Genomic DNA, 15,681 nt, shown 5'->3' with positions numbered 1-15,681 from the left:
CACAGCCTGTATACATACAGGGAAATGTTCCATCTAACACATACAGTCTGTATACATACAGGGAATGTTCCATCTAACACACACAGCCTGTATACATACAGGGAATGTTCCATCTAACACACACAGCCTGTATACATACAGGGAAATGTTCCATCTAACACATACTGTCTGTATACATACAGGGGAATATTCAATCTAACACATACAGCATGTATACATACAGGGGAATATTCAATCTAACACATACAGGGAAATGTTCCATCTAACACATACAGCCTGTATACATACAGGGAAAGTTCTATTTAACACATACAGCCTGTATACATACAGGGAAAGTTCTATCTAACACATACATTCTATATACATACAGGGAAATGTTCCATCCTTATTTAAAACATACAGCCTGTATTCATACAGGGGAATTATCCATCTAACACATACAGCCTGTATACATACAGGGAAATGTTCCATCTAACACATACAGCCTATATACATACAGGGAAATGTTCCATCTAACACATACAGCCTGTATACATACAGGGAATGTTAAATCTAACACATACAGCCTGTATACATACAGGGAAATGTTCCATCTAACACATACATTCTATATACATACAAGGAAATGTTCCATCTAACACATACAGCCTGTATACATACAGGGAAATGTTCCATCTAACACATACAGCCTGTATACATACAGGGGAATGTTCCATCTAACACATACAGCCTGTATACATACAGGGGAATGTTCCATCTAAAATATACAGCCTGTATACATATAGGGAAATGTTCCATCTAACACATACAGCCTGTATACATACAGGGGAATTATCCATCTAACACATACAGCCTGTATACATACAGGGGAATGTTCCATCTAAAATATACAGCCTGTATACATATAGGGAAATGTTCCATCTAACACATACAGCATGTATACATATAGGGAAATGTTCCATCTAACACATACAGCCTGTATACATACAGGGAAATGATCCCTTTTTAAGGCTAAGCCTGCATAATGTACATATACACAAACATGGGATTGTTCCTTAACAAGAGTACAGCCTCTGCACAGGAATAGTCCAAAAACAAGAGAAAGGGTTTATCATTTGCCCCCTTTAAATCTCCTCTGTGTTTATGTAGCTTTAAGATATTTGAGAAAAACTAGTGACCAGCTGTGTTTGTATCCTCGACTTGTGATGTGATTACAAGCTGACTCGTCAGGTGAGGCTACGTAAGCTCTATTTCCTTGTAAGCCACAACTTACCCACTCAAAAAAGATGTCTGACAAGGTTTGACAATCATTAAAATCGCGTGAATGAGACATCAATTGCTTGCTGACAGTTTTGGAATATGACCTGTAGATCCTATCTAATTGAAATGATTATATCATACACAGTTAAATCTAAAAACATTTTAAAGTTTTTTATCAATAATATTATTAAAATCCATGGTCACCAAATGCAGATTTTTAATGCATCAGTGATCATGACCTAGTCACATTGAATTCTAAACAATTTATTTACCACTTACTCTCAAAGATTTGGAATGTATATCCCTGTGATCTCTTATTCATTTATGGAAGATCGATATAAACAGACATGATCATTGAAAGTATTAGCTCCTATACCTGTACCCAAAAAAGTCCATACAAGAACTGTGGATATTTTAGGACATTTTCTTTGGGTTTGTATATCAATAGAATAAAAGTTCCAATCACACAACTAGTGGAAGATTGGATGTGATGTTTTAAAGACTAAATGGTAACATGATCATAAAAAATCACAAGAGAATCTTCAGGCCCCATAGGCCTCTTTTAGAGCAAAAATTTGACAGACCTCTAACATACAACATCAGCATTCATTATCTAAAGTTCTTTGGCCCTTCGAGGCGTGTAATTCAAAAGTTACACAAATATGTATAAGTGATGTGTATATGGTCAAAGAGAGAACTAAGATGTCGTACAAAAAATGATCCTATGCTATTATGCACAGCCTTTGGTAATACATAAATGTAAAACAGTATATGTCTATTGGTGTGTTTACACAATATGAAATATGTTTTTACACAATGTATCTGACACCTTGATGAATCCTCGTGTCATTTCTTACTGTAACAATTAGCTGTATATGTTTTACAAAAATGACGGGGAAATTTTTTGCTACGTCAGCCCGGAAAAAGATAATCATTTTTTGTAAGGAGACAATGTGCCTGTCATATAGACAAAGTACATAGAGTTCAAGCAGGCCGCTATATACAGAAACATAATATCCTATTCTGTCACAGTCGTTCCCAAAAAACATCCATCAATTATACAGATACTGATGGTATTAATGACAAACTTACAATCATAACTAAACCAATTTTTAAATTAATACAAATGTCCTTCTTAGTTCCTTACCATTATGACACAATGTGTATACCATTCAGCTGTGAATTGTGTAAGTGTTGTCTCATCATTACAATGACTAATTACAGACGTCACATGGTCTTTATTGGATAGTCTGTCATAATGTTATTAGGATAAGATGCCTTATAACACAAATTAAAATCAAGAGAACAAATTCACCATGTGTCAGAAAGTAAAAAAGGGGCTGAAGGTAATGCAAAGCAGACAACAGGTCAGGTAGGATGGGAAAGGTGGGGCAACATTCAGCTCAGGTAGGGTGGGAACGGTGGGGCAACACTAAGGTCAGGTAAGGTGGGAACGGTGGGGCAACTCTCAGGTCAGGTAGGGTGGGAACAGGTGAGGCAACACTCAGGTGAGGCAGGGTGGAAAAAGGTGAGGCAACACTCAGGTCAGGTAGGGTGGGAACAGATGGGGCAACACTCAGGTCAGGTAGGGTGGGAACAGGTGGGGCAACACTCAGGTCAGGTAAAGTGGGAACAGGTGGGGGCCACACTCAGGTCTGGTAGGGTGGGAACAGGTGGGGCCACACTCAGGTCAGGTAGGGTGGGAACAGGTGGGGCAACACTCAGATCAGGTAGGGTGGAAACAGGTGAGGCAACACTCAGGTCAGGTAGGGTGGCAACAGATGGGGCAACACTCAGGTCAGGTAGGGTGGGAACAGGTGGGGCAACACTCAGGTCTGGTAGGGTGGGAACAGGTGGGGCAACACTCAGGCCAGGCAGGGTGGGAACAGATGGGGCAACACTCAAGTCAGGTAGGGTGGGAACAGAAGTGGCAACACTCAGGTCAGGTAGGGTGGGAACAGAAGTGGCAACACTCAGGTCAGGTAGGGTGGGATGAAGTGGGACAACACTCAGGTCAGGTAGGGTGGGAACAGGTGGGGCAACACTCAGGCCAGGCAGGGTGGGAACAAATGGGGCAACACTCAGGTCAGATATAGTGGGAACAGAAGTGACAACACTCAAGTCAGGTAGGATGGGAACAGAAGTGGCAACACTCAGGTCAGGTATAGTGGGAACAGGAGGGGCAACACTCAGGTCAGGTAGGGTGGGATGAGGTGGGACAACACTCAGGTCAGGTAGGGTGGGATGAGGTGGGACAACACTCAGGTCAGGTAGGGTGGGATGAGGTGGGACAACACTAAGGTCAATAGGTTGGGATGAAGTGGGACAACACTCAGGTCAGGCTGTCAACTTTTAGACATTATACTTTACACATCTTTGTGAAATTCTATGTATGGTTCACGTTACATGTGCCAAAATTAATGTACACACCAGTATACATGTACATTATTACTGCTGCAATCAAAAATAAACAGTGAAAGTTTTTATCACAAATATCTTTATAGAATAGATTCAGATACAGATAAATGTGTGACAGGTATACACTATAATCTATAGGTACAATGTATCGCTATCTATCTAGTCTGTTAATACATTATAATTTGTAATACCTGATTGTAATGACTTCATCATCATAAATCACATGTTTACCTATCCATCTCCACCACATATTTACGCGCTCTGATGCTCAGTATTAATGTTTAACAGTAAACAGAGGTATCACAGACAGATAATATATTGTACTTAAAACATTGTTGTACAGAAATTCATAGGCTCTAGCTACATTAAACATATAATTAACTCTACATTTTATTATTTTATTTTTTACTACTAAAAACAAAAATTATATTTAAAAGGATTTTTTTTAATTCTCATTTCAAACCAGGTTGACATAATTAAAGTTTTCCATATAGGTATAATTAATGTAAGTCTGTCAAAATTTTGATATCAGAAACCATTTTACCTTAAGGCTTCCTCTTACACTCTCCACCTAAAAATATCAAGCATGCCCTAAGTAATCATTAACAGACATTTTACACCTGGCATATTTATTCCATATGGTAGTGAAGTTTTTCCTAATACTCTTTTAAAAAACAACCAATTTCTGACACACAGGTATCTCATCCTTAAAATAAATTGGATGGGGGAGGGATGGGGGAGAGGTCTGGGCTGGGGAACCTTTTAAAATGGAAGTCCTCAATGTATTCTTCAGTACAGTTTAAGATTATTCTGTATGACAATACCTGTATCATTTAATGATACGTCAAGGTGACCTTTGTGAGCGAAGATGTGTCTTTAAGAGTTCAGACATCCTAAAGTTGTACCAGACAGTATTAATACCCTTATACATCAACTCCTCTGTCAGGATGATTATAACATTTACAAGTACAAACATGGGACCAAGTTATGTCATTTTCATTATTAAAACTTCTAAGAAATTTTTAAAATTGACTGCAATTTATACACAAGGAAGATTAAATTAATGGAAAAGTTCCTCCAGGCTTAAATTTGCTTCAAAATTAACTTTTTTATTTTAGACTGATAATTTGATCCTTAAAATTGAACGAAGTAACTGATGAAATTAAAGTATTGTAAAGACTAAACTTATGAAACTAAATGACATATAGATATATTGCATATTGATTACAAACACTTACATCTGTCATTACTCACACAGTATAAAGGTTATTGTCGTAAAACGAAATCCTGTCATCTTTTATAAAATTTATGTCATTGATTTAAATAACCGTAAGTTTATGAATTGAAAATTACATGATATATGTATAATTTATTTTTCTATTCTTTAGGGGGGGTGGGGGCCAGAGGGGGGTTAAATTGAAAGCCTGTTATTGCTGGGTTGTTATCATATTCTATAAGATTTTAAATAAAATAACTTTGAGGTTTGGAAACAAATCCTTCCTTGTTATTGTAACCTTACACTAACTCACCTGCAGATATAAGAATTGTCTTATGAATATTTATCAGATATGAATCACTTTGAATTCATATTTGTGAACAAAAACTTACTTTCTGAGCTGATATTACCAGTATGCATTGTAATTAGGATCAACATACTGCATAGGTATACAATAACACACTGTAGTAGGTATACAAAAGTAAATAATAACTGTTGTATATTTTAAAACAATTGGTTTCAAAGATAACTTATTGAGGACTAAATTTACATGGAATCGAGCATCAGGTTTACAACTTTTTTTGTAACAATTACAAACATGGAAAATATTGAAATTTTAAATATTTCTTAGCTTTGACAGTTACATATGTAAATAAACATCTATAGATAAATCTATTGCGACATAACATGTGAAGATAAATATCTAGATAAACCTACCAAATAAACATCTAGATAAATCTATTGCGACATAACATGTGAAGATAAATATCTAGATAAACCTACCAAATAAACATCTAGATAAATCTTTTGCAACATTACACATTGAGGGCTTTTGATCGTTTAAATTCCTTAAATGTCAATTTAGATAAACAAACTGTATACACTCTGGAGTTTTACTATTAACAATCAGCTAGCCATATATGGCCCTACCACTAATTGTTTTCTACATGTTCAACATAAACCTAATTTACAACCATATTGTCCTTTACATTCAACACTTACATAACTTTCTATGACAGATTGAATCTGAAAAACCTGTTCCTGTTTCAGTATGAGTATCTTAAATCTTAAACTTTTCCATCTTTCACAGCTTACATTTTGCTTCAGGATAATCATGTTGATCAACAACCAACATATATATACAATTTATCATACATGTATGCCATACAAAATAACAAAGCTAGGTACAGTCGGTTAAAAACACTATCTGTTGATGGATTAAGTGATTTTTACAAATTCATTAACAAATACACACACTATAAACAAAACATATATCTAAATCACATTCTGAAATATAAAGGAAAGTTGACAGAGCTTGAACAATTTGGAATACAGACCAGATATAATCTTTACAAGTGAGTTGGCAATCTATCTATGATGTCATTATACCAAAGGGTATATCTGTATCTCTTGTAACGTGTGACGTAGTTCTACTACATACGTAGATACATCTACCTTCGGGTGTTTGTATACACAATAATACACTACTCCAGACAAATAAACATTAAGGATGGTCTTAGGTCATTTGATAAATTTGGAAGATTCTTATTATATCATACCCCTCCCATCTTTATGCCTCCTCGTAAATAAGAAAAACTTTCACAAAAACAATCTGTAAGTTACAATATACAAATCTAAAAGTCAATCTTTAATATACTTCATCAATAATTTTATCATTTGAAATATTGATCAAATTTATTCAAATCTACCGGGTACAAAGTTAAACTAAAAAACTTTCAACAAACATGTGCATGATGTGAAATTTTACCATGCAAGTAATCAAGACTTTCACCTCTGTATAAATTCCTGAACCTTAAGTTAAGATCAGAATCAACTTTATGTTGACGTCTGTGTTATACATAACACCTATCGAATCACTGATCCCATGAATCACACAACGTCATGACTCACTGAACAGATCAAGATAGATGGCTCTCCGGAAACAACCCTTACCGAACTAAAACATTGACAGATTATCATGGACAAAATTATGTAATTACAGGACACCATGGTTAAAACTTAAGATAACGCACAATCTTATTTCACCTTTAATTTAAGTATAAATTACAGGTAGCCTTTCGATTATCTAACAGATAATAAGTTTTATTTAAAACTGTCATTGACAGCTTAACCAAAAAATGCAACCGCTTTATACAACATTAATTTAAAACATTTTAATTAAACATTAACAAGGTGTAAATTGACCTCACTTATGATTAAATACAAATGCACATTATGCATGTTTCCATACCAACGTCATACCTGTCCATGTCTAATTTACATAATTAATACAGGTAATTCAAATCACATGCAACAGTCTTAACATTAAATAGGACACTTCTAATACTGTCTGTCTCAAAACTGCTGTCTCTAGGAGTCAAAATTATTTCGATGGAAATATACAATCCGAATTCCCACTTTTCATGAATCATAATTCATCGAACATTCCCTATCTCCATAATCCACATTTCAGTGTGATGCAAAGTTAAACATTTTACATGCATGATTGAACCTTGTTTTGCAAAGCAGATTTAAAGGTATCTTTGTCGTAGTTAACAAACTCGAGTACTAACATATGCCTTTTTACGATTTTACAAAATTTGTCTGATTATCACTAAAATGAACAACTTCAACAATGATTATTGTCATGGAATTGTAAAGTAAGCAATGTTTTAAAAGTGAGGATCAAACTCAGAGAAAATGAATCACCAATTTGATACACAAAAAAAAATGATTTATTGGATCGGTCCTGAATTAAAGTGGCATTATAATTTCAATGAATTTGCATCATGCTGGTGTCATATTTCTGAATAAAATAAGAAAAATAATCAAAGTCTTTATATATACTGTTACACATATTTGGTACATTTGTGCATGTACATTACAATGAAAAATTATTTAGAATTACTTAGGTCTCCAGAAGCTTATTATTTCTGAAAAAAACCTACAGCATCACATTCTTCCAACAGTATTTTCTGCCCAGTCCAGCTGGTTACAGGTATAAAGATGTGTACATGATTCTGTACTTATATATAATGAGTTTGCCACCAGCTATATATGACAGAGACCAGACCGAGTGAATTTCTCAATAATAAATCAATATATCATGATGGAGGTTTTCCTGGACTTGAGATGATATTTAATGGCAGGTTTGGTTTTCAAACCTGTGCACATACAAGAGTTCATACACCTCAGGTGAAGGTTGAACTCTAACATTTTAATCTGAGGATGTTGTCAATGTGACATATAAACTACCAGAAACCACTTCCTAAAATGATAAAATTCTATTTCAGTAAGTCACAGAGAACACATGATAGTAGCAAACTCCAGCTATATAAAGTGTATGTAGAAAATTATTACAGCACTCTCATCAATACTACGTAAGTTAAAGGTAGGGGATATACTTCACAATACTAGATATAAAGTAACAAAATATGTCATCATTTACACAACTTTGTACTGGTTTGAAATCAATGATAGACAAGATAATATATTAATTCAAACAATGGGATTTAAAATATGAAAGAAAAACTTGAATTGGTATACCTCATGTTTTCACAAGATAATCCTTTAAATTTTGATTACCTTGGACAGATGTGTCAACACTTCGACATTTGATATTTCCCTATGTTGTTTGGCTATTTGAGAACGCTCCTTTGGTTTAAAATTTGAAGTTAAAAGTCTAAATTTAACTGTCTCCTTATATTTAATTAAATATTAAAATTATGATAAATTGTTGAGATAGTACTAATTTAAAACCAGGAAATGGGTCAGGTTGTGCTGTAATCATCTTACAAATTGATAACATTAATAAGCTCAGAACACCTGTCATTGGAGTCAATCTGTCATTTTTGTAAGAGACAAATTAACAGAATTACTGAAAACTGATTTAAATCAGGTGTTGTTTTAGTCATAGAACATCTATATAACAGCTATTGGAACAAAACCAAAAATACAGATTGTAGAAAGAATATGCGTGACAAACATTCTTGTTGTTACACTGTTAGTTTTGACGTACCTTACATAAACCATTATCGTCAAATATCATGTTTACTGTACTCTAGCTACTTGTTTTTCAAAAGTACTTTTATCTGCATTTACCACAGACAAGCATAGACTATACAATTGTACTGGAGACGTCTGTCATGTCAGACCCTTGAGGGTTATACAAATAATGAAGGTATTGAGTAATACTTGGACAAGGATGGGAAGGCTGGAGGTCATACAAAGCTACTGTGTATCTATTCAGTGTTGTGGAGAACATTTCTGTAATACTGTATTTATCCAGCAAAAATGGGTCAACAAGCAAAATCTGAGTCAGGTGGTTCTACAAAATATGATAATGGTGGACTTATTACAGGACAATACACAGGTTTTTGTTCTACTGAACAGTAATATATATGGGTGGGCTTATTATAGGACAGTGTATAGGTTTGTCATTCTACTGAACAGTAATATATCTGGGTGGGCTTATTATAGGACAATGTCTTGGCTTGTCATTCTACTGAAGAGTAATATATTAGGTGGGCTTATTACAGGACAATACATAGATTTGTAATTCTACTGAACAGTAATATATATGGGTGGGCTTATTACAGGACAATGTATAGGTTTGTAATTGTAATGAACAGATACATATGTGTTTCAGCATGACCACAACACCTTTTGTTTTATCATCACTACAACATCTTTGGTTTCAGCATCACCTTAACACCTTTGGTTTCAGCATCACCACAACACCTTTGGTTTCAGCATCTCCTTAACACCTTTGGTTTCAGCATCACCACAACACCTTTGGTTTCAGCATCATCACAACACCTTTGGTTTCAGCATCACCATAACACCTTTGGTTTCAGCATCACCACAACACCTTTGGTTTCAGCATCAGCACAACACTTTTGGTTTCAGCATCACCACAACACCTTTGGTTTCAGCATCACCATTTCAGCATCATCACAACACCTTTGGTTTCAGCATCACCACAACACTTTTGGTTTCAGCATCACCACAACACCTTTGGTTTCAGCATCACCACAACACCTTTGGTTTTAGCATCATCTTAACACCTTTGGTTTCAGCATCACCATAACACCTTTGGTTTCAGCATCACCACAACACCTTTCGTTTCAGCATCACCATAACACCTTTGGTTTCAGCATCACCATTTCAGCATCACCACAACACCTTTGGTTTCAGCATCTCCTTAACACCTTTGGTTTCAGCATCACCACAACACCTTTGGTTTCAGCATCATCACAACACCTTTGGTTTCAGCATCACCATAACACCTTTGGTTTCAGCATCACCATTTCAGCATCACCACAACACCTTTGGTTTCAGCATCACCACAATACTTTTGGTTTCAGCATCACCACAACACCTTTGGTTTCAGCATCATCACAACACCTTTGGTTTTAGCATCATCTTAACACCTTTGGTTTCAGCATCACCATAACACTTTTGGTTTCAGCATCACCACAACACCTTTGGTTTCAGCATCACCACAACACCTTTGGTTTCAGCATCACCATAACACTTTTGGTTTCAGCATCACCACAACACCTTTGGTTTCAGCATCACCACAACACCTTTGGTTTCAGCATCACCACAACACCTTTGGTTTCAGCATCACCACAACACTTTTGGTTTTAGCATCACCACAACACCTTTGGTTTCAGCATCACCACAACACTTTTGGTTTTAGCATCACCACAACACCTTTGGTTTTAGCATAACCACCACACCTTTGGTTTTTTAGCACAGGAATTGGACATTCTATATGTGAAATATATTACTTAAGTCCAATCTCTGTATTTTTTTAGTAGTAGTATGATATATTTTTGGGATCACAAAATGTTAAATGATATGTGCACAATAAAAAAACTAGATGAAATGATTATAATTTAATACATTTCTATAAAACAGAAATTTAACCCAAATCTGCATGATTGCAAAACAGTAAGACATTACAAATTTTGTTGTTCTTGACATTTAACCTATAAAACTGACACCTTAATCATTAATCTCCAACGACATTTGTATGATCTGATGTCTTGAAATAAAAAAGGCAAGCAATGTCCTACTATAAAATACTACAGCAGCAAAGTTAGCCATTATCCAAAAACATTAATTTATTCTTCATCATACGTAATTCTAAACACTGACAAATGACAAGCTAAAACAATCTTTATTCTGCCTGAACACTCAAAAGAGACACGATTTAATTTCACCGTTGTATAACTTAATTCATACTTTCATACAGTAAATTTAATACTTTAGTGACAATTTTACAGTTCTGTAATTTAAGGCAACAATGTTTTACTTACAAATGATAACATCATAATTACATCTAACAGCTGACAATTACAAGAGTTTTAAATTACAGCTTACAGTTAACATTAGAGTTCCACAATTTGGAGTTATTAAATATGATAGACTGTCTCTACATTTACAGTAAATTAAATCTATACTTTATGGTTAAAATGTATGAAATTGCTCTCTGATTACCCACTTTCATAAAAAGAGCACAACTGCATCAACAGAGATGCTGGGCTCTCAGATAAATTATAGAAAATCACATTAAGTTAACTTTTCATACCATTATAGTACAAAAATAGGATCTTAGATATGATAATACATGTACATGCCACTCTCGTCCTCCTTTTGTTGTGTCATAAACATAGTAACATTACCAGTTCAGGAATTTGCTACAATATCTATTTTGTGTGGGTATGAGTTTAAGTTTCAGGAAGCAATATTCACATAAATGCGTAGTATCCATTTAAAATACATGTTTGTGGCTATAATCTTTTTTTGTTTTACATCTTGATAACATTGTGAAAGTAAATATTGTGAAAACCTTTAGATTTATACCTTGTATGACATAATTACATTTTACAGCCACCTCGTTAAAAGATTAAGGGTTGTGTCCTTGCCATTGCAGTAGTAAGCTAATGGCCCCAATGGTTGACAAATAATCACCAAACTGTTAATAAAGTTTATATTTCTTAATCATTGTCTTTTTACAACACTTCCCCCATTCCCGGTCAGAACCAATATTTATGGTTGAAATCGATTGGGTAATAGGTGTTTAAATTGTTGGCAGACACAGCCACATCAACACTAGACAGATGTCTGTGTTCATGTAGTCATAGTCCCAACTGCCTTAGTCTCTGACTCATACAAGTACAGATTCACAAATGTCTAAAATCTGATGGCTACACTTAGAAGCAGTGTCTGTGTACAGCAAGTCAACGTTACCGTCTTGTTTAAATGACAAGAGACAATAAAACCATTAGGTTTAATGAACTTCATGAATTAGTGATAACTTGATAGTTTTAACTAAATTGTTTTAATTCATGATTATTTTAAGTGAAATGTTAAACTATACTGACCTAGTATTAAATATCACTAATCCAACTGATATTGTATTACTGAATCAGATTTTCAAAAAACAAGCAAAATTGTGACCCATTATATGCCTCTGAACATCATTTCCGCCTTCCTCAGAAATGACATCTCAACATCTTCACTAAATTGTCATATATGTGAAAGATAAACCCGAACAAGATAACCAACTCCATTGCTTTGTAAACCTGAACAGGTAATTTTGAGCTAACATTTTTAAACTTCATAATATTAACCATTCAACCCTCATCTCTAACACTGATATCATCAATGTGCAACATCATTACATTCAGCCTCCATTTTAACAAGTAAAGTTATTTCCCTTTATGATGCAGTCAGCCAATCACAACAATCCTTTCATATCTATTCCACACAAAGAGTATTTTGGTGGCAAATATATAAAGAAGCATTTAGGTGATTTCTGTTTTAATGAAATTTATCAATATATTCTTATTTCAAGATATGAAATAATTTCCTAATTGAGATCATATTTACATCTGCAAATATGACATAACTCATATGATATTTTGAATCATAATTTTTTTCATTGTCCCCCATTTTTTCCCTAAAATGCATTAAAACTAATTTTCACCTTTATGAAAATAATGCTACCACGTAAAAATGATCTCATACCAAAGAATTAAGTCCTAATATTCCATACCTGAAACTACCTGCACAATTTAATGTTTCCTCTACATATGTACAAGTATATTTACACTGTGTACTTACAGGCAATAGAATAACTGATGTATGTTAACGTCCTATTCAATCTCTACTTACAAACTGAATCTTATACGAGTCAGTCATACTAATGTCTGATGCAGTTTAATCAGACTTGTACAAGGTCAAAGGACTTGACATTTGGCCCTCCAAGGCTGACTTGTATAGTAACATTGACTGTAAAAAACTCTAACACATACTACATACAAGTACCACTACATTTAAAACTACATCCTGACTGAGATTCAAAATGGAGTGTAATCTCAAAATTTTGCGTTTTCACTGGTGCCACCAGCTAGTACATGTGATGGTCCCATTTAGTGACTTTTAATACAGGTTTTCTTATAAAGTGTTTACACAATCATTAAGACATGAGTAGGTAAACACTGTGATATTATTTGATATACGACTTTAATATGTATGATATTGTGTGTACTCAGCACATATCTAATGAATGAATTAATGAAACAACAGATTTCTCGTGGAATGTACAATGGGCCAGTTTGACCAGGAAATACCTCCTATTTAACTGTCATACTTTGTTCTGTTTTATGAATAATTTGTATACAATGTACTGTGGTGGTTACAGTCAGCAGTATAATTATGTAGGTAGACAATGGACAGTATATATATATATAGGTGAAGATGTATATTAGCGAGACGGGTCTTACCTGTCAACAGCTCGCCATCATAAACTTGTCACAATCGTTCTCTCTTCAACATAATCCCCCACTGGATTGTCACAGACATTATGATCTAAAAGGTCAAGGTCGGCCATGTTGCCTCCTTCACAGGTCAAGGTCATGTCTTCGGGGTCCTGATCAGGCTCAGTTTGTTCCTCATGGAATCCAGATTCTGAAGACTCATCGTCAGAATCACCATTGGTGATACAGAATTTCACTTCCTCGTCGCGTTTCAGCTCATCTATATCATTACCTATTTCCAAATCAATTATTCGTTGACAAATCACCTCCATCTTAGCTTCATGCAGAGCCGGGGAGTCTAGAGAAGGGTCACTGAGTGCATGTTTAAGGGCTTCTTCCTCATCTAATGAATCGTCCGTTATTGTTGATTCATCCTCTTCCTCTACATCCTCAAAACTTTCCTCTAAAGTCTCGTGAGCTTCTACAATCGCACCAAGTCGGGGTGCTGTGTTTGATTTAGATATTGGGGGTTTAAAGTGTTGACCTGTGCTCAAAAACTGTGTCCTTTTTGGTAGCACCTGGCCTGATTGTGGTAAAGAATTTGTCCTCTGAAGTGTCAGACGAGAATTCTGTCGTCGTGTTTTTTCACGCATAAACTCTTTTAAGGCAAAATTTAATTTTTCATGAAGATGCACTGCCAAAGCTTTTGCCTTGGCTTCATTTTTACACAAAACTGCATGGCAACGGAGTTCCATTTTCATTTTTTTCCCCTCGTGTCGATACACCCAGACAAACACCCTAGGATACTTCGGATGCGCTATACAATATGATATCCTGTGAGCTCTATATTCAGTGAGTCCTTGTTCCTTTGTGAATGCTTTCAAACCATAGCTTGTAACGGTTAGTCTCATTTCAAGTCCTGGGTTCGAACTCCGCACATAGTTATTCCATATAACTGCTGCAGGTTTGTCTACACATCCATCACCTTTCATCATAGCTGTCTGAACATTTCCAAGGTAACGTACCTTAAAAGTCGGTTCCTTTTCACTTATAGACAAGTTTCGCTTCCAAGAAAACAAACTCATCCTGATACAAGCTGATGTGACAAACAACTATAAATAGATTTACCTACTAGGGATTGTCAAACGGGTAACGTCTACCTGTCTAAAACACGAGTACCGTGTTTTTAGATTTTACGAATATGACTGAAAACGTGTAAATATTTACATATACGATGTCACTGATTACAGTTCATTATAAATAAGATATGTTTGGACATTGACACATTTAAACTGTTAGTGTAGATGACAGCAAACCGGTACAGTGTAGATTTGTCTATACAATATACAGCTGACCTAGAAACGAAATCAATGGTCACCTAAACACACCTGTCCTTCTTGTCAAAGATCGACAGTATTCCAGCGTCATTGTTAATTCACCGTTTCAAAATCACAGAAAAATAACAAGTTTGAAATATGAAAATGAGCTCGAATGTCACAGGAAACTTCCGTTCTTTTAACTAGCTCACCTGCACAATCGCCATCTTCCTTGTATGTGTATACATATGCCTCTCCGTTGTGCAGTCGAGCATTACAAATTATATATTACGGGACGAATGGGTTTGTGTGTCGACGATATCACATGTTTAGGATACGTGACTCTGATTGGCTGGTTCGGCCCACTTACCTGTTTGAGTGTTATTTGAAGAATGTCAGTGCTATTGTATTGATATCTTGGTAAGTAAAAAAAAGGACAAAGTGAGTGAGGCATGACGAAATATTCATAGTTCTTCAGGGCAAATGGGTGAGCGTAAAACATATCGAATCTTCAATCAACCGCTGGGAATCGAACTAATTAGATGGTAAACTACTGTTTGAAGTGAGTGCCCGTTTAAAATAATCTCCATATATACAGTACATGTTAGCCCAAAGTGTTTATTTTATCTACCTATTGATCTGTAGTCGATATCGACCATGTAACATGTACACCGTACCTATGTGAGTGTGTGTTATTTCA

The 15,681-nt window shown here is 35.2% G+C and overlaps 1 protein-coding gene across 1 annotated transcript; it reads right to left on the bottom strand.

The window, feature by feature from the left end:
- Nucleotides 1-13,709: 13,709 nt before the first annotated feature.
- LOC132562447 (protein FAM43A-like) lies at nucleotides 13,710-14,750 on the bottom strand. Its single transcript, XM_060227188.1, has one exon. It carries the CDS (start codon nucleotides 14,748-14,750, stop codon nucleotides 13,710-13,712), a length of 1,041 nt encoding a protein of 346 aa, XP_060083171.1.
- Between the last annotated feature and the right edge of the window lie 931 nt (nucleotides 14,751-15,681).

This window comes from Ylistrum balloti, unplaced genomic scaffold, assembly GCF_031769215.1.
Source record: "Ylistrum balloti isolate Yb309-2 unplaced genomic scaffold, AGI_CSIRO_Ybal_v1 Utg371416, whole genome shotgun sequence".
NCBI classification, from domain to species: Eukaryota; Metazoa; Mollusca; class Bivalvia; order Pectinida; family Pectinidae; genus Ylistrum; species Ylistrum balloti.
Note: the sequence above shows the minus strand (reverse complement) of the source record. Positions and strands in the feature narration are given on the sequence as shown.